Source organism: Eupeodes corollae, chromosome 2 (genome assembly GCF_945859685.1).
Source record: "Eupeodes corollae chromosome 2, idEupCoro1.1, whole genome shotgun sequence".
Lineage (NCBI taxonomy): Eukaryota > Metazoa > Arthropoda > Insecta > Diptera > Syrphidae > Eupeodes > Eupeodes corollae.
Window position 1 is genome coordinate 60,743,104 of NC_079148.1, and position 21,246 is coordinate 60,764,349.

The window sequence follows — 21,246 nt, forward strand, 5'->3', positions numbered from 1 at the left end:
AGTATTTCCAGGAACCAGGAAAAACTGCAAATGTACATTCATTCGGTTTATCAAAGTCAACTTTTTTCCTGTCACTCTCCTTAAGCATTAAAACACTTAAAATAAAACCAACCGCTCTCAAAAGACTCCATATAAGAAAATCCTGAAGGACTACAAAAAGAAAACATACACCTTTATCTACAACTCGTGACTTCCTCTTTTGTATTTTTTTGTTTTTGTTTTTGTATGGAACTCGATTTTTATATAAGAATCAAGAATCCATATACTGTTGCATGCACAAATTCTTTATTGTTGTTAGGTTTTATGCCCCAAGCTATATCCTTTAAGATTATGTGGCCTTGAAAAATATAACATTTGTTGTGATGTGAGAGGCTTGCAAAAAGTATCCATTTGCCTCTTAAGTCAAAGGAAACACTCGTCAAACTTAAAACCCACTATAAAACTTTTGTTCTTCAAATACACCTACCTACCTACATTTATGTATATACATATATGTATATAAAGATATTATCACAAACAACAGCAACAAGAAAAATCAGAAAATACTATACATAGGCTTCAGGATATTTGAAGGATTCTAAAAGGATTTCAGGAAGAACGGAAGTTTCGTAATATTCAAATCACATGCAAAATTGAAAACGAAGATGTCGTGTTGTTGTTTTCGTTTCCTTGTTTTAAATATTTAAAATATGTACATACATACATACAAATGTTATGTATGTTTAAAAAATATTCACATAATCTATACACGTATGTTCATCTGCCGTCAACACTATTGCCACACCTTTAAGTTCTCTAATTTAAGTTTTTTAAAATGTTTTCATTATTCTCACATTATTATATTTTTATTGATTGGCACACTTTTTAGCAATTATTATCACAAACCTTTAGAAAAGTACATAAAATTACGAATCATTTTTGTTTTTGTTTTTTAAGATAAAATGAGCCAAGTTTTTGATTAAAAATAAATGGGCAACATTTTTGAAAAATAAAACATAAAATTAAACTTTTTCTTTATAAATAATGAAACTCACTGTGTGGCAGGGTGGATGGCGGCAGCAGCTCTAGCAGGAAAGATTTGTGATATTAATTCCTTGAGTGTACAATTTCAGCAGGAAGAACTATTTAAGTCCTTATTGAATAATGCCATTTTGCGATAGTAATTTTTTTCATACATAACTTTCACTATGTACATAGAAACAGGAAGAATATTTCAATACGAGGCGACGAAAACTAGAACGACGACGACGACGGAAACGTTTTGGAACGTCAAATCGGCCATTTGAGATGGAAGAACTGTACTGACGACGGCAGCTTTTTCCTACGAAGAGCGAAAAATATAAACATCTTTTAGATTCACCACATTATTTTCTATTTTAATGTTTCCCAAACAAGCTCTCGTACCTATAATATATGCCTAGCCTATATTGCCCAAGCCTATGAATAAAAACGGATTTTTGTTTTTATATACAAACAAAAAAAAAACTACAAAACTTAGGGTGAACTTAATATTGGACCTGCGCATTAATTTTAACAACAATTAAAATAAAGAGAAGTCCATATGAGAATCAGGAGAGTTTATAAGCTTTCAATGTTGTCATATAGATAGAGTTAGTTGTATAGTTATATAGGGACATGGACTTGGACAAGGATATAATATGTAGAACGTTAATAGATTGTTTTCATTCATGTCTTGTAATAATATATGAATTGTTAATCTTATCGCTAAAAGCTAAACGCTTGACAAGTAGGTCTCTAATGAGATTTGTTGTTTATGAACTAATTAGCTCGTAATGAATTGTTAATATTGTAGTTAGCACACTGAGTGGTTTGTTTGATGAAGTTTTCAGATTTATTTGCTATCATGATAAATTAGGATTCAAGATTTATTATTCTATGCATACGAACGTATAATCTATTCAGATATACAAAATTCCGTTGAGTTTAGATATGATATGAAGAGGAAAAGTCGACTTTTTCAAAAATTCTTTGATACGGAAAATATTTAACTTTTCATAGTTTATCAGTCCTTATTTTTATTTTTGGAAAACATTAATTACCTTAACGAATGTAAGGTCTTGCACGTAACTTATTATTATGTATATTTTACAGAAAAATATGTCCATGTTGATTGTCACTTCCGGTTGACACTCATGTCGATTACAAAATCTGATGAATGAGTTGAAGATAGATTCGGAGTGAAATAAGACCAAATTTCCAAAATTGATTTTATTGAACTTTAACACTATACGGTTTGAAGCAGGTGTAAGGTTAAATGCAAAAGAAAAAAGTAATATTTCTTTACAATACAAAATACAAATACAAGGAGTGTTTGTAGACACTAATGTTTTTGCTTGTTTTTTTTTTTTACTATGAACTTAAAGTAGAGGTTTGTGAAGTAAAGTTCTAAATTTGAAATTCATGGCTTTTGGAAAATTAACTAGTTGCCTTTGTCAAAATTCACGTTCAAAGAATGCAGTTGACTGCAAATGACCTCCCTAATGTTGTCTGAACCTGTCCATTAGCTATGGGCTAAATGTCAAAATTGACATTTTATTCCTACCAATTTAGTGCCCGATTACACGAGATGTTTTTTCAGTTGTTTCCTCTTTTGTCTTTTTGACAGATCGGGTGAGGGGTGTAGAAACGTAGGGGGAAAAAAGTCGTGAAAAGAGCCCTGATAATGTATGGACTTTTTTTGGTTTATTCTTTGACAACCAATAAAAAAAAATGCATAATTTACAGCTATATGTTCAGTGTTCCAGAGTACGGTGTAGTAAAGGCAAATATCGTCCATTCGTAAGTACTGTTTAAAAGCATTTTTGTCTTCAATTAAAAGTTCTTTCGTGAGTAAAGTATAGCAACCACGATCTTCCCTCCTCATTTTCCATTTCTTTACCCACTCTCGTTTTTTTTTCTTTCTTTTCTTTGCTAGTAAACACATAGCAGCTCATAAGCAAGAAATAATTTTATTGGTATTATCTTCCATAAATTTGTTTTATTTTTCACTAAATTATTATTATAATTTGTAGGTACTCTCTGATTATTACTGCCCGGACAACGAAACAAAATTAAATTCTTCCCCCACAGTTTTTTCAGAAACGTCAAAAAGAGGAATAACGAAAGGAACGACAAAAGGAAAGGTGTAATCACGAGAGTAGGTACCTGTCAAAAAGACGAAAACGAACGAAAAAACATCCCGTGTAATCGAGGTCTAAGATTCTTTTTTTGACATCTCAGCTGTTTTTGACCAGCTGTTATTTTTCACATAACACATTAACAAAAAGGTTTTCGGATACCCAACCTGTCTGAGGTTGAACGCAGCGAATGACTGTGTCATATTTGTATATTTTTTCGCGCTAGGAAAATTCTAATTCTTATTTTAATCGCCTTTGGAATAATATGCCAGAGTCTTAGGAAAAGTTAACAATGTTAAAAAAGTACAGGGTTATCAATTTTGCTGTTTGAAAAGTAAGCCTAAATAAAACACATGAAATATTTTGTTCATGATATTCCTTTTTTATTATAAATTTCGAACGTTGAAAACGTGTGAAACATTGCACCATTTAAATGGCAACCAGGCGAATTGTTTGCAAGCTTCGAATCTTTTGTGGTAGTTAAACAAATATAAAATAAACTTTGCGAATGTTGGTTTTTAAGTGCTGAAGAGTCAAAGATTTATCTGCATAAAATCGCCCTTTCGCGTAGCCCCATAAAAGAGTTCAGCGGTGACAAATAACATGATCTTTGTGGCTAGTTGATATCGCCACGACGAGAAATTACGCTACCAGGAAATTTCTGTCGCAATAAAGCCATATTCACTCGAGCTGTGCGGCATGTGGCAAAATCTTGTTAAACCCATATATTCAAGTCGTATTCTTCAATACATAAAAAAGATCGGTTTTCATATGAACATAAGGCTACCGAATAAACTGTGACAGTGATTCCATCGTCGTTTTTGAAGAAGTAAAGCCCAATCGCTATTTCGGACCAAACAAGAGAGTTTTTGTGAATGTAATGGCCTGTCTTCATTTACTTCCGGATTCTCAGAACCACAAATAGGTACGACAATTTTGTTTATAAACAAACCCACCGAGTGAGAAATGTGCTTCGTCGTTGAGAAAAAGTTTTTAATAAATCACCGGCCACTGCACCGCCTTCTTCGGTGCAATTTGAATGGTGAATGGTCAGCTGGCTTCAGTTGTTGTGTGAACTGGACTTTATATGGATGAAGGTACAGATCCATGCAAAATACCCCATAATAAGCTGTTAAACAGCCCTAATTAGAGGAATTGACTCATTCGGGTCTTCTGCAACACTTTCACTTACTGCAGTTAAGTGGTACGAGCAAAACGATGATGCACAAGATTTACAATATCTGTAACCAATCAAGTCTTTTAAAACTTCTTCATCTTTTTGCCAATTGCTTGCGTACTTTGAAGATTGTCTAAGCTATAACCTCCTCTTAAGGAACGATATGTGGCTGTGGTAGAATCACCATTTTTGTAATAGGTTTTAATAATTTGTATGCGTTGTGCGGTAGATTAGCGATCCATTAGTTTGACAGATGTCGAATTCCAGTTTGACAGATGTTGAATTTAAAACAGCAAAAAAAAACACGTCATGTTTATAATTTTTAAAAATAAGTATAAAAAAGTTGTCTTTGTATTAATTGTGTCAAAATATATTTTAAAATTACGGAAAGTGGTATGGAAATTTTACAAAGAACCTTACCACAACATTAAAAGTCAAGGCAAACTAAAGCTAAACTAAGCCTCTTAAAAATGTAAGAACTTACATATATTTCGAATTGTATTTTTAAGGCACTTTTTCATTAAAAACATTTTTGTAACATTCGCAAAAAGTTAAGAGTTGAAACATGTTATAGAGTTACGTGTTTTTAAAATCTGATAGTTCAAGAAAATTACGTGTTATTTACTAGTGATCAGCTTCTTAAAAATAGTTTAGTCTCTTAGGCTGGCCATGAACGACAGATCTAAATGGATTCCAGTCGATCCAAAATCGACCGTGTGTGGAAAAACTGAGGTGGCTCAATTTGGCTCAGTCGATTCATTTGGATTTTCAGCAAGACAAAAATCAACGACCCTGAGCCAGACTCGGATCTGCCCTGTGTAGTTAACGAGGCAAATAGTTCTGTCTCTTTACACAATATTAGCTTGCTGTCTAATACTTATTTAACTATCGCAGTCAATTTCATACAAAAATTCAAGGGAACGAATCCTTAATGCCACTTTTCCCCTTTTTATTTTTTCCGAATCAGTTACAAACAACCCCAAATTGGTTGCCATTTTCGACCATGTTTTTGTGCTTACAAGTTTCATAATTGTAAGATATTTTTTTAACAAATGGCTCGAATTTTGTTATTTATTTTATAAAAACTCCTTTATTATGTTGAAAAATATGCAGACATAAATATAATTGTTTTTTCTCGAAATGAAAAACATAAAAATAATCAATCTATCAAAGTGGATGTGGCTTTGTCATGTATGCCGGGCAAATTTGGAGCCAATTGACTCGGTCGTTATGTCAAGCTTATAATTTAAAAACAAAAAAGTTTTGAATGCACGTATTGACTTTTGTATATTCCTGCTTTTTTTGTATATTATCATTAATTTTAAGAACGGAAAATGACATCGCGATCGCGATGCTAACACTATTTTTTAACAGAAAAAGTCAAATCTGTTTGCCTGGTTTGAAAGTAATTATTTTGTTTTTATCCTCTAAACAAGTCTTCGTCAATTCAAAATAATGTTGAAGATGGATATTCGAAATCAGCCCTAAAAATTAACCACTTATATAAGAAAGAACTTTTCATGACAAGAATTTCTTTTAGAATTTTCTTCTCTTCTTCAATTGTTCTCAAGAGGGAGTACCCGTGAAACTTTTAAGAAGGACAGTCGACATCACGCCACGGGTATATTTAAAAAATAATGTTAAACTCAAGATTTCAAGAAATTAAGACCCATGATCAAAGAGAATTTCCAGAAGCTGAGTAACATAATAAAAAATTTAAATGCTAAGAAGACGAGGATTTGTAAATTTATCGTTGAGTGATATTTTGTTTTTAGGTAAATCTTAAAAACACCGTCTTTACCATTTTTAAAGGGTAATTTTTTAAAAACATTTTGTAATAGAAACATTTTAAAGGGAGATTCAAATTCAGAACAACGTTATCCTTCAAAAACAAATATATTTCTTTACTCCGGAGGTAAATAATGGATATAGCGATAGTTCCATATCGTTAACTTCCCTCTGTTTCGCTTAAAATTTCATTAAGCGTATTTAAAAATGAATGCAAAATGTTATGACTCTACTTTACAACAAAATGTACACAATTTTACAGAACAGATTTTAGCTTATATTCCCTTTAAATTTTGTATTTAATGTTTTGCTTCAACTCCTTTTAAGTTTAAAGTTCTTATCAAGCTTTATTCTATTCCATAGTACAAAAGAAAATTGTTTATTTGCACATTTTCATTCCATAAAAATGCGTACTCTGTACTGTATGATCAATTTTATTAATTTTTGTAAGATAAATCTTAAATAAATATAGTCAACTTGACTCAAATGTAGCTAAAAATTAGTCCAAATAAACGTGGCTTTTAATACATTAACACAACAACATCGACATCAACGTAAGACAGACCCAAACCCTAAAATCAATAACGCTGTCCAAATACTACCAACTTTTAAGGCGAATTTTTACAGGTTTATCAGCACTAAAATCAAAATGTGACAACCATCATTTTGTGTCGTCTATTTTTTTGGTTTTGAGAATGGAAGAACATTTTAGGTTTTAGAATTACTTAAATAAAACTCATTTTATTCGACAAAAGGTGCAAGCCTTTTTTATGCTGTCAAAACCAGTTCGTTATCTCATTTGAAGTTTTCGTTACTTTTAAAGTTGCGTTGTCAATCTGTTTCTCCTATTAGTGTATTTTCTCACAGTAATTGTTTCGAAGTGGAGAGCAATTTTTCAAATTCTTCATTTTAAAAACATTTCTGACAAACTCAAAGAGAATATAAGCAATAACAACTGACCAGTTTATTTTCTAAGATTTCTGACAACTTTCATAGACGGATTGTTGCTTTGTCAGGAAAATTAAATATAAAAACAATTCACTATTCGTTGTCACCTAGCAATCAAATAAGCCCTGCATTCATTTCATCCTTTTTGTGGAGGGAGTTCTTCAAAAATTGAAATATACAAATTTCTGTTCTCAGAATTCTGACAGAAAAAGTGAAAAGTTTCTCTGACAAACATAAATTTAAATTTCTGAGAATATGGATATCTCTGAGTTCTTAGAAATATAAACTGGCCCATTAAATAAACAAAATGGCATCACAGCTGCACTCACTACCCTTGTCAAATGCCACACTGACAGCTGTCACGTATCATGCATGCGATGCCACACGTTGCCATGCGACGAAAACTGCAAAACCAACAACGGAGCGCGGCGAGTCGATGAGTACTTTTTCAGCACCAATTTTCAGCGGTTGTGTGCTGCTGCTTATCAAATTTGCTTCTTGAAATCGTAAGTCACCAAAAATTCACGCGATGTGTGCTTAACATGAATCATTAACAATTATTAAAAAGAAAAAAATATGAATAACCATTTAAATAAAAACATTAATAAACTCTTGTGTAAATATAAACTGTGCGCATAACCCCCAACAACCACTTGTCTCAATTCTCACCACTCAAAACAAAAAGAAGAAAAGAAAGAATAGAAAAGTTTTACAATATAAAATTTACAAATTAACAAAAAGGAAACAAACCCCTGAAAAAGTTATAAACCTGCTTCTTTTATATTAAAATACAAAAACAAAATGGATATAGTACGAATAATTGGGGACACATTCTGGTCAACAAATATATGGCTTCCGCCGAACGTAACGTGGGAGGACATAGCACCGGGATCCCGTCCAGATGTTAATCACGCCGACTACAGGCATCTGATATGGCCGCTTCCATTAGCCTTAATTGTAATGGCAATACGCTACACCCTAGAAAGGTATGTACTTGAATCTATCAGAATTACTTATTAGTCGAAATATGGCTTTCTGCGATTGTTTCCTGGATTCTGGCGAGGTTGTTCCGCCTTGAATTGCGTTGAGTTTAAGTTTTAGTTTTCTTGACAAACGACGCGAGACTGCCTATTTAGGTACGTGCTCTCTCCTCGTCTTGGGGACCATCATAACCTAGCCATTTGCATTGGAAACGCCCAAACATTCTTAAAGGTAATGAGACATTGAGAGGCTTCTTTGGGTTTTTCTTATTTTTTTCTTTTGCTGGATCTTGTTGAAATTGAAAAAAAGAACACACATTTTCTGTGCAACATGCAGTCGCCGCGCCGCGGCCGCTCGTTTGCCGATCGAATCGAAGTTATAAAAATTATCATTCGTTTCAATGTCGCAAATGCTGATTGTGCACGGCGATCGCTGGCGCTGCGCTGCAGCAATCACGTTGCATGGTGACCTGGCTGTTTTACCAGCCGAAGCTGAAAGCCGACGCCGATGAATGTCTGCTGATGATGCTAAATCTTATTTATTTGTGCGGCCTGTCTAGCTAAAGTTGAAAAAATATGTTTCTATGTAGCCGTAGGTAGCTACATTCATTCACATCAAAACATTCTATATTTCTTGAATCGTGCTATGCGTGACAGATTTGTTTGAGCTGCCAAAAGATTTTACATATTTGCATGGAGGTGGCAGTGGCAGCTTCTATTACTTTACTTTACTGTTGATGTTAAATTGAATCTTATAAAAACAAACTAGGTCGTTCTATACGTTGACCTATTGACGATGCAATGGTGATGTGTGTGTTTGTGTGTGTGTCGCTGGTGGTTGATAATAATAATAATTGTAGAATAATTATTTGAATTTGCATATTTGTTGTTCTTGCGGTCTAATGAGATAAGTTTAGCACAACAGCACAGATGATAATGGCCTTAAACTTTGGAGTACTTCTTATCTAAAATTACTTTTGAAATTGTATGTGTTGTGGTCTATAAAAAGATTTTTGGTGGCTTTTCAAAGGCAAAGGTGCAATTGCCGGCGATGGTGATGGTGATGATGATGGCAATGGATGATGATTCATAAAGTTAATTCTAATTGACCATTCATGTTGGTTCACTAAAATTGTACAGCATATCTACCTAAGAGTAGTTAGCAATGTGTGTGGTGTTTCTATGAACTTACAACCAATCAGACTCAATAAAAAATATAGATAGGTAATTTTTTAAAAGTTTAATTGCTCCGACACACATAATTTACTGACAAAAGCAAGGTTGCCGTTCTTTTTTGAGCACCTGTGGAATATTTTAGAGAACAAATTGAAAACAAATTATTTTGGCAATCTATTTTAAGTTAAATGCTTAAAGAGCTTGCGAATCGCTTTATGAGTATGATGATGTCAAAAATGAGTAGGTGGACTGTAGCTGATTGGATACGTAAAGAAGAATCTCGTTATAATGGAGTAACTTAATGAAGTGTAGTTGTTTTCAGCACTAGACAGTTTCTTAAATGTACTCATGAGACATTTTTTTAATTATCATCAACAAAATGTGTCCTAGTTCAGAATATTTCAAAATAAAAAAATATGGAAGCTATGGCAACAAAACCACAAACAATACACACCCGAGCAAGCAACTCGCAGACAAAATATGAAACAGAGTTCGATTGGACTCACTTGGCGCGTCTTATTTTCGTCTTTCAGCATAACAGCATTTGCCCACTCTTTCCTTTATTTCACTATAAGATGATAGATGAGAAAATTATGAGATACCAAAATAGGTTGCATGAAGTAAGCTTACTCAGAGTAATAGCCTATGCGGACGACGTTGCTATAGCAGTTTCAGGAAAGCATCTTAATATCATAAAAGAACTCTTACAAAATGCCTTAGTTTGGGCTGATCGGTGTGGACTGGGTGTAAACCCACACAAAACCGATCTGGTCTTATTTTCGAGGAGATACAAAATTCCATTTGTCAACCATCCTTATATTAAAGGAATCCAATTAAAATTCTCAGACGAGGCTAAATACCTAGGTCTTGTCTTAGACAAAAAACTAAATTGGAAACGCAATGTACAGGAAAGAGTCAAAAAAGCTACTGTAGCCCTCTTTTCTTGCAAAAAAGCTATTGGTAATAAATGGGGTTTACAGCCCAGAATCACGCATTAGCTATACACATCGGTAATGAGACCGATTTTAACGTACGGTGTGGCAGTATGGTGGACTGCTTTAGAGAAAGGTATAAACAGGGATAAGTTAAATAAAGTCCAACGTTCAGCCTGCCTATGTATAAGCGGATCGCTTCGCACGACCCCGTCTGCCGCACTGGACACCTTGCTTTACCTTGCATTGGCCACTCCGTAATTGTAAGGTACTTAGAATCAATTCCAAAGCACACAGACTACACCATCCCCCAACTACAATCGACAGAAACTTCCAGATTTCTATACCTACCAGATCTTTTTGGGGGGTAGGACATTCTTGGAGGATGAGTCAATCCATTTTTACACAGATGGCTCAAAAACCAAAGAAGGGGTTGGTGGAGGTGTGTACTCCGAACGACTGAAATTAAGTTTCTCATTCCGCCTTCCCAATCATTGTAGCGTGTTCCAGGCGGAACTTTTGGCGATTAAGGAAGTCTTGTCTTGTCTCAAAGAAAACGTGATATCAACATCTGATATCCGTATTTTCTCTGACAGCCGGCCTGTCTCTACAAACTCTATAACAGTCCATAACTGTCGATCATCTCTAATGGAGATGGCGCAACAGTTTAATATTCACCTTTGGTGGGTGCCGGGCCATAGACATTCCAGGTAACTGTAAGGCAGATGAACTCGCCAGGAACGGTACAGTACCATCCTACCACGTTTGGCAAGTACTGGCATACCAATCGCTACTTGTAAATTGTTGCTAATGCAAGACGCTGCGAGGAGGGCAGGCATCAGGTGGAACAACATCTCCACGTGTCAAGCCACAAAAAACATCTGGCCAACACTGGATTTGAAACGTACAAGGTGCTTGCTCTCTCTAAGCAAATCGCATATAAGCTCGATAATAGGTGTCATAACCGGACACTGTCTAATAGGAAAGCACGCCACGAGACTAGGCGTATTCTGAAATGACTTATGAAGAAGTTTTATTGACGAGGAAGAGGAAGAAACGGTTCTTCATCTTCTCTGCACATGCCCTGCTCTAGCTCGAAAACGCAAGAATTACCTAGGAGAATTCTTCTTTAACGATCTAAACGATCTAAATCATATCGGTATAATCAGCCTCTCACGTTTCGTAAGGGACTCAAGCTGGTTCTATTGAGTTTGGGAGGAAGCCTCAAGATTCACAATGGGCCATTAAACTGGCCTAAGTGTGTCCGTTTCCATCTTGGACAGCCACTATAACCTAACCTAACATAAGCTTACTCCAAACGCCGCCGTAGATCGAACTGAAGTCGTTTGTAGTGGGTTTAGAGGGCTTATTTCCAATCTTTATTATCGATTGGGATTAAATTAGGCATACAATTGTAGGTTCCTTTGTTTCTGGCATCATTACCAGAATAAAAACATTCTAAATAAAAGAATTGACAATTTTTAAATACTAGGCCTATTTTCTTCACAAATTGTTGGTAGCACCATATTTATTTATTTACTCAAGTGATGTTTGACCCGTTTTTAGATTCCTATAAATGTTTGATCAACTGATCAAGCACAGGTTAAATATCTTACCATATTTAAATAACTTAGCAACAGTGACTGTCTGAAAGAACTTCTCGGCAAAGTAGAATTTTGTAATTTTGCATAGGTTCAGGTCTTGTTGATGAAGGAAAGATTATAAATTTTGCAGGTTTGTCGCTTGAATGTGAGTTAACTTTGTCCTCAAATCAATTTTCGGCATCAGATGGCATGTAACATCGGACAAGAACATTTTTTTTTCTAGTGCATAAGATTAAGATTTTGTCACGAAGCAGTATTTATTTATATGAAAAGTTTTTAAATAAAGCATTTTTTGTATATTAAAAAATGGTCATTTCATTTAAAAAACAAACCATACTCCTAAATGATTAACCTTTGGGCCCTCTGGCATATGAAAAAGAATTTAACTTTAGTTAGTTGGAACTAGATACACTCTGCGAAATAGTGATAAGGACAAACAAAAAAACACTGCTGTTCCGTCTGTTTTTATGAGAATTTATTAGAAGGAGTGGCAACCCTTTTGTTCGATTTTATATTTTTATAACGGTTTAACTTAATTTCTCTCTCTTGTATCGTTAGTCCAACAATAATTTATTGATCTTTATTGCGACACGAAAAACTTATAAGGCCAAGTGATTGTATTTAAGAATCATCATTAAAAAGGACTAAAACGGACCAAAAATAAGAAAATCTTCAGATTAAAAAGATTTGTTAGTTATAAATACTTTGTTAATCACGTTAAATTTATTAGAATAAAACACGTCGTTATGATTTTATCATTGTAATGCCTCCTGAAATCCATCTTGTTGCTAATTACCGACATCAGAGGAAGACACCTAGCCAAATCGGTTTCAAGAAGTAAATCTGTAATAGACATTTTCTTAAAGCTGTTTTAAAATTAAGGAGTATAAACCTTGGGAGAAATCAAACGCCGAAATAATTTATATACATATTATTAATTAATCGATGAGCCGCGAGAAAATGTTTAACATTTTAAACCTCAATGTCAAAATGTCTCGTCAAAAAGCGAACAGGTTGACTTTAGCTTTAGAGAATCAATTTTTTCCAATGAGACAGATTTGAGGAGGCCCAACAATTTCGGCATGACAAGCGAACCGAAATAGAGCATAGAAATGCTTGCAATTTTGGAGGTGGTACGTAGATGGTTTGGTTTTCCATAAGCTGCTGTTTCTATCAAAATAAATTCCCAAAAATATACGGATGAAATATGTGCTGCGGAATGTATCTTTCGCGCTTTTTTAACGCTGATATTTATGTTTCATAAATTGAGATCTTTTGGGCAATTTGAATTTTACACTTTAAATTATTTGACAATAATTGTTCAAGAAAAGTGAGCTAAAATTGATATGTGTCAAATAAAAATAATAATTTCAATATCCCGACGTCTACGAGATCTTATTCAACGAAAAGGACCAAGCAACTATTTAAAAACTTTAAGTTTAACTAAGAATTGCCTTAACAATATTTCACTTAAAAAAAAAAACAACCCATAGCAAAACAATAAAGTAAAGCCTAATTTTTCATATTTTTGTTTTTCCTCATAGATTTGGTTGTAAAGATACTAAAAGTAAAATTAGTTTGTAAAAATCCAATAATAATTTTTAAAAAAATCGTATTTGGGTGTGTAATTATCATTATTTCGTACAGTGTATAAACGAATTCTTGAAATGGCTACCTTTTTATTTATGGTTGTGAAAACTTAAACATTTAAAAAAGTTGCAAACTATTTAACGTGGTTAAAAGTGTTCAAACATCAAAAATAGGTTCTACTCCATTAATCTGTTAATCTTATCTTATCTTGCTGGTATATTGAAGTACAACTTTTCTTTCAATTAACCCCAAACAAAGAAGACCTATGGTGTCAAATTAAGTGATCTTGGCACCAATTGACATCGGCACCACGTTAGATAACCCGACCATTAAATTTGTAGCGCAAAAGAGCCATTGTTACATCCATATTTTCCAATTGGAGCCATACAAAATTCGTTATCGTCTCAAGGTAGCGAACAAAATTCGCAATAATAAAATAAGGCCAAATTATGCCGCCAGCCTATAATCTGCACCAAACAAACAAAAATGAATAGTAGAACAAAACTTCACGTTTAGGTGTGGTTCACATTTAACATGGGCCCTTAAAACTTAACCATCCTTTACATAAAAAAAAAATTGTCAACTCAACGAGGTACGAACAATATGAAATGTCATGATTGCATTTAATGATGTTTCTTAAAAATAAGAAATCGTATAATTTATTAGAAAAGCAGGACTCTGTTTTGTTTCCTTTTTAAAGAAGCTTTGGTGAAGTCTTTTTTTACCATCAAATTAGCACAGCAAAGGCGAAACATAGTGTTTTAATTCTATTTATTTCCCCGTATATTGTTAAAGTTAAATGTAATAAAAAAAAATGTTTAAGTAGAACGATTAGTGGCAATTAGGAATAAAACTCTTATTTTCAACTTGTTCGATAAAATCCTTAGGGGAGTAAGTAGTCGGCCGCAGTATACAGAAATAGGGTAAGTTCATTAATGTAAAAATGCAGCAGTAACGCAAGATTTGCGTTCATAAATGTAAATACACTGCATTATCCATAAAGTTAAAGTGTGAAAATAATTAAAGAAAACTGCACTTTTTACTACAGCAATGAATATTGACATCATGAATACGGATAATAAATCCGAAATGTTGTTAAATGTGTTTGACCTTTGTGAGGATGCTTTGAAAATTCCCAAGCAAAAGATAAACCATCGTTTTTAAATTATATAAGGATGAATGAAGAAACTTTTAACCTGCTTTCGCAGTTCATTGAAAACGACATTCACAAAAAATACAATTTTGAGAGACAGAAAGTTGGCTATCACTTTGTTTCAACGGGTGAAACATTCCAAAGCTTAAACTATCAAGCTTGACTCTTTCAATCATTCTTTCATTTAATTCGGTTATAAGGTCTTTGCTCCTCTTGAATTTGTCCGGCGGAGTATTTCTTGTTTACTCGGAAACATTAGAAACAAAAACAGTATTTCAACTGTGGATCAAATCTTCGCACTCTCAAATATAGCAAAACGTTTCGTCGATAACAAACAAAAACTTTATGTCTTTTTCATTGATTTTAAGGCAGCATTTGATAATATCAACCGGAATTCACTAATTTATAAATTATTAAATTTAGGTATATCGACGAAGTTTTTAAGACTCTATAATCTTCTCCTCACCAATACTTGCGCTACTGTATCAAATGTGAGTTCCATGTCCAGCTTCTTTAACATTTATTGCGGTGTGCCCCAAGGTTGCCCCTTAAGCCCGATTATTTTCGCCCTTTTCCTGGGGTGTTAGGTTTAGAAATCTTCTTATTGTTGTTTTGTCGGACAACCCCACCACATTAAAGTTACATATTAATAGACTTAAAAACTTTAGTGATAAATGGGACATGAATATAAACACCTCAAAATCAAAAATTATGATATTTTAAAGCTCCCGGGAAGGAGAAACCCGCTAGAAGCATGGTCATTTGATCGTGAACATATAGAGGTGGTTAACCAATTTAAGTATTTAGGTGTTCTATGTTGTAGCAATCTAGATTTCCGGCCCCATGTTAAGGAAAAATGTTTATCGGCAAAAACTGCAATAAACCTTATATGGAACAAAATCTTCTGTAATAAGTACATAGGCATCTCAGCTAAATTTAGAGTTTTTGAAGCTACTATAAAGTAATGCTTATGCTATGTCAGTCAAGTTTTTGGGGTCCAAGATCTCGATGAATTTGAGATAGTGCAACGCTTCTTTTTTAAAACGAATATTTAAACTTCCAAACTATACACCAACTTACACTATACATGTGGAATCAGGGATCATTCCGATTTTTCTAAAAAATCTTAAATTTAATGCCGATTACATAGTAAAAGTAATGCGAAGGTCAAATGAAAATCTTCATAAGCAAATGATGGATTTCGCATTCCGAAGGAATTTATCGCCGTTTAAAGAATGGTATGAAATAGCAAATGCGCATGGATTCAATCTAAATCTTGGTAAACCTCTCTTGATAATTGGAAAGGTAGGTTTTATGAATGTATTGCGTTGGTTGATGATTCATTGTATCTCAAGTTCTTGAATAGGCCTGAATAGTTCTTTTAGCCGTTTGTCCAATTCTACAAGAACTCCGAAGACTTTATTTTTTAAAAAGCTTTCTCATTTACCAGGAAGCGAAACAAATCTTAAACAGAGAGTGGGGTTGGAAGGATCTTTACAATTTTATTGATCATGCCTTAGATTACCGAAACAGTTTTTTAGTGTTATTTTAAATTTTTAAATATATGTTTATTTATGTATCATTATCTAAGATGTAACGAAGAAATATATATTATAAACTTGGATATTATGCAATTTTCAAGCAGACGGAAAATATATTTTTTGACATGTTAATGATCTTATATAATTTTTCAAATGTATTTCGAGTTTTGGTCAAATAAAGAATTTGTAATAATAATAAAAACAATAATAAAGCAACGCCAAGAAACAAAGAAAGGCAAGAAAAAGAAACGTCAAAAACCATCCAAGAATCCTGAACCCAGAACTCTGCGGTTTGAGTCTTTTTAAAGTATTTCTATTTCACCTAATTTCTCTTTCGCACTTATTTGCGTCTTTCTAAAATCGTCTGAGTGTAATAACACACATTGCATGAATTTCGTCGGCGTGGCTTGTGCAACTAGTTGCATTTTTGAACTCAGCCATAATTACTTATAAAGGGTGATTTTTGTTGAGGCTAGGATTTTCATGCATTAGTATTTGACAGATCACGCGGAATTTCAGACATGGTGTCAAAGAGAAAGATGCTCAGTATGCTTTGACATTTCATCATGAATAGACTTGCTAACGAGCAACGCTTTCAAATCATTGAATTTTATTACCAAAATCAGTGTTCGGTTCGAAATGTGTTTCGCGCTTTACGTCCGATTTATGGTCTACATAATCGACCAAGTGAGCAAACAATTAATGCGATTGTGACCAAGTTTCGCACTCAGTTTACTTTATTGGACATTAAACCAACCACACGAATGCGTACAGTGCGTACAGCTGAGAATATTGCGTCTGTTTCTGAGAGTGTTGCTGAAGACCGTGAAATGTCGATTCGTCGCCGTTCGCAGCAATTGGGTTTGTGTTATTCGACCACATGGAAGATTTTACGCAAGATCTTGGTGTAAAACCGTATAAAATACAGCTCGTGCAAGAACTGAAGCCGAACGATCTGCCACAACGTCGAATTTTCAGTGAATGGGCCCTAGAAAAGTTGGCAGAAAATCCGCTTTTTATCGACAAATTTTGTTCAGCGATGAGGCTCATTTCTGGTTAAATGGCTACGTAAATAAGCAAAATTGCCGCATTTGGAGTGAAGAGCAACCAGAAGCCGTTCAAGAACTGCCCATGCATCCCGAAAAATGCACTGTTTGGTGTGGTTTTTTACGCTGGTGGAATCAATGGACCGTATTTTTTCAAAGATGCTGTTGGACGCAACGTTACGGTGAATGGCGATCGCTATCGTTCAATGCTAACAAACTTTTTGTTGCCAAAAATGAAAGAACTGAACTTGGTTGACATGTGGTTTCAACAAGATGGCGCTACATGCCACACAGCTCGCGATTCTATGGCCATTTTGAGGGAAAACTTCGGAGAACAATTCATCTCAAGGAATAGACCGATAAGTTGGCCACCAAGATCATGCGATTTGACGCCTTTAGAGTATTTTTTGTGGGGCTATGTCAAGTCTAAAGTCTACACAAACAAGCCAGCAACTATTCCAGCTTTGGAAGACAACATTTCCGAAGAAATTCGGGCTATTCCGGCCGAAATGCTCGAAAAAGTTACCCAAAATTGGACTTTCCGAATGGACCACCTAAGACGCAGCCGCGGTCAACATTTAAATGAAATTATCTTCAAAAAGTAAATGTCATGGACCAATCTAACGTTTCAAATATTATATAATATGTAATTTTATGCGTTTTTTTTTTTTTTTTTTAAAGTTCTCAAGCTCTTAAAAAATCACCGTTTATATATCTGCCGCATTCTTGCAGTACTTTTTCTCTTCATAAAAGCAAACTTTCTGCATGCTGCGTGTTTCGCATATTTCCTTTTGAACACCTATCCCGTCAATCTCACATTATTACACTAGGATGTTTTTCGGTTGCGTATTTTTGACACTTCTCTTTCATTTTTTGTTCTCATCCACAAAGTTAAAGTGTGAATATAATTAAAGAAAACTGCAATTTTTACAACAGCAATGAATATTGACATCACGAATACGGATAATAATTCCGAAATGTTGTTAAATGTGTTAAACCTTGGTGAGGATGCTTTGAAAATACCCAAGCAAAAAAAGGGAATTGGATTGAAATCTGGAGAGAATTCTTCATTTTCTTGACAAATGAACTAAAATCAAATGATAAACCATCGTTTTTAAATTATATATAGGGATGAATGAAGAAACTTTTAACCTCCTTTCGTAGTTCATTATTGAAAACGAAATTCGAAAAAATACAATTTTGAGAGACAGAAAAGTTTGCTATCACTTTGTTTCAACGGGTGAAACATTCTAAAGCTTAAACTACCAAACTTGAATCTTTCAATCATTCCTTCGTTTAATTCGGTTATAAGGTCTTTGCTCCACTTGAATTTGTCCGGCGGAGTATTTCTTGTTTACTCGGAAACATTAGAAACAAAAACAGTCTTTCAACTGTGGATCAAATCTTCGCACTCTACAACATAGCAAAACGTTTCGTCGATAACAAACAAAAACTTTGTCTTTTTCATTGATTTTAGGGCAGCATTTGATAATATCAACCGGAATTCACTAATTTATAAATTATTAAATTTAGGTATATCGACGAAGTTTTTAAGACTCTATAATCTTCTCCTCACCAATACTTGCGCTACTGTATCAAATGTGAGTTCCATGTCCAGCTTCTTTAACACTGATTGCACCCAAGGTTGCCCCTTAAGCCCGATTATTTTCGCCCTTTTCATGATTTTTTCTCCCGTGATTTTCCTGGGGTGTTAGGTTTAGAAATGTTCTTATTGTTGTTTTGTCGGACAACCCCACCACATTAAAGTTACATATTAATAGACTTAAAAACTTTAGTGATAAATGGGACATGAATATAAACACCTCAAAATCAAAAATTATGATATTTTAAAGCTCCCGGGAAGGAGAAACCCGCTAGAAGCATGGTCATTTGATCGTGAACATATAGAGGTGGTTAACCAATTTAAGTATTTAGGTGTTCTATGTTGTAGCAATCTAGATTTCCGGCCCCATGTTAAGGAAAAATGCTTATCGGCAAAAACTGCAATAAACCTAATATGGAACAAAATCTTCTGCAATAAGAACATAGGCATCTCAGCTAAATTTAGAGTTTTTGAAGCTACTATAAAGCCATGCTTATGCTATGCCAGTCAAGTTTTTGGTTACCAAGATCTCGATGAATTTACGATAGTGCAAGCTTCTTTTTTCAAAGAATATTTCAACTTCCAAACTATACACCAACTTAGGCTATACATGTGGAATCAGAGATCATTCCGATTTTTTTAAAAAATCTTAAATTTAATGCCGATTACATAGTAAAAGTAATGCGAAGGTCAAATGAAAATCTTCATAAGCAAATGATGGATTTCGCATTCCGAAGGAATTTATCGCCGTTCAAAGAATGGTATGAAATAGCAAATGCGCACGGATTTAATCTAAACATTAGTACAACTTCTCTTGCTAATTGGAAAGGTAGGTTTCATGAATGTATTGCATTGGTTGATGATTCATTGTATCTCAAGTTCTTGAATAGGGCTCGAACCACTCCAAGCAGATTGGTCTTTAAGCAACTCAATCACACTTTGTTTGTAAAAAATTATTTTAATAGTAATCTTTCTGCAAATCAAATAGGTGCTTTGTTTAAAGCAAGAACTGAGATGCTAAATCTGAATTACAAACCTCACAGAGATGATAATCCCAGGTGTAACCTCTGCAATCGAAATGAAATCGAAGATGTCAGCCACTTTTTAGCCGTTTGTCCAATTCTACAAGAACTCCGAAGACTTTATTTTTCAAAAAGATTTCTCAATCTTCAGAAAGCGAAACAAATTTTTTAAACGGAGAGTGGGGTTGGGAGGGTCTTTAAAATTTTTCCATGCTAAAGTTCTTATATAATTTTTCAAATGTATTTCGAGTTTTAGTCAAATAAAGAATTTGTAATAATAACAATAATAAAGCAACGCCAAGAAACAAAGAAAGGCAAGAAAGAGAAACGTCAAAAACCATCCAAGAATCCTGAACCCATATATATTTTTTGGATCTTATTGCAATTTTTAGGCCGTTGGGCAATGATCTATAGAAAACACTGAATTGTATTGGATGTAAATGGGACAGTATAAAATTGTGAATAAGGAATTCGTTAAACAAAAAAAAACTTGAGAATCTGATAGAAAAGCCAAAGAAATAATTCTTTCAACCATAAAATATGCATTTTCTTTAAATGTCAGACTAATCATCTCCAAACTCAAATTTAATTTGTAACATTTGCAGATATAACACAGCTAAATATTTTGGAACTGTCAAAATATTAGCATTCACCCCGTTATCACAGTTGTCATTTTATGTGAAGGACTAAAAACAACAATTTCTCTGAGACAATAAATTTCATAAAATAAATGCGGACTCCGTATTGTCTCCGACTCTCTTCCTTATATTCATCTTTTATGTGTCATTTCTAATCTATTAAACTGTTTGAACAGTACTCCCAGCTTTTCATATTCGTTTCAATACTTAAATCCTCCTCCTTCGGATGTGGAACTTCAACGGCAGCGTATGATAAACTTATTAAATTCTGATCTCAACAAAGTTCTCCAATTTGGAATTATAAACGGCATAGAGCTTAATGCTACAAATGCTCAACGATGTCTCCCACCCCTGATGCCGTTATCCATGAATTTAGGAATCTAATCGACTTACAGTGCCCGGTATGTGTATTACCGATCACCAGTTATAGAATGATCACATATTCGACATTGCCAAAAATGCTGCTAAGTGCTTAGGATTTCTCCGACGATGTTGCAAGTAATTTTTCACTCCGTCTGATCTTGTTGCAGTTTAAAAAAGCCATCATTAGGCCAAAGCTAGCATATTGTGGAAGGTTCCCCTTAAACAAGTTTATATAATAAGCGATAGAACTATAACCGAAACATTTACAAAGCTCAAACACCTCCGCAATGTTTCTTGGGTTTCGTTGATTTACCGATATTTTTACAAACAATGTTCTGCCGAATTAGCCAGTCGCATTCTACCACTCAAACAATTCGGCTCTTTTACTCACATTTCCAGAAATGCTCATCAGTTTACCCCTTGAGCTCAATTTCGGATGTACTGTCAAGTATAAAGATTCTTTTTTTCAACAGCACTCCTCGTTGCCCCCGCACTACTAGTCGCCAATATGAAACTTGAAGTTATCGGTCTACCTCGTGAAAACGAGC

General features: G+C 34.2%; 2 protein-coding genes across 4 annotated transcripts in view; one reads left to right on the top strand and one right to left on the bottom strand.

Annotated features, from left to right (window-relative positions):
• LOC129945446 (WSCD family member GA21586) overlaps positions 1-21,246 on the bottom strand; it is a 56,816-nt gene that overhangs the window by 32,807 nt on the left and 2,763 nt on the right. Inside the window, exon 1 of one of the 3 annotated variants that reach the window (XM_056055204.1) lies at positions 1,035-1,367. The exons of 1 other annotated variant lie outside the window; for it this stretch is intronic. The gene's annotated coding sequence lies outside the window, so the exon portion shown is untranslated. Of the gene's footprint in view, positions 1-1,034; positions 1,368-21,246 lie in introns of those variants that run through there. One more of the 3 variants, XM_056055202.1, reaches the window with a different exon arrangement.
• The window catches only part of LOC129945445 (ceramide synthase 6), a 30,647-nt gene continuing 16,883 nt past the window's right edge, over positions 7,483-21,246 (top strand). The window contains exon 1 of the mRNA XM_056055201.1: positions 7,483-8,036. Within this exon, the coding sequence (XP_055911176.1) occupies positions 7,852-8,036 (185 nt within the window). The 5' untranslated portion in view covers positions 7,483-7,851. The remainder of the gene's footprint in view (positions 8,037-21,246) is intronic.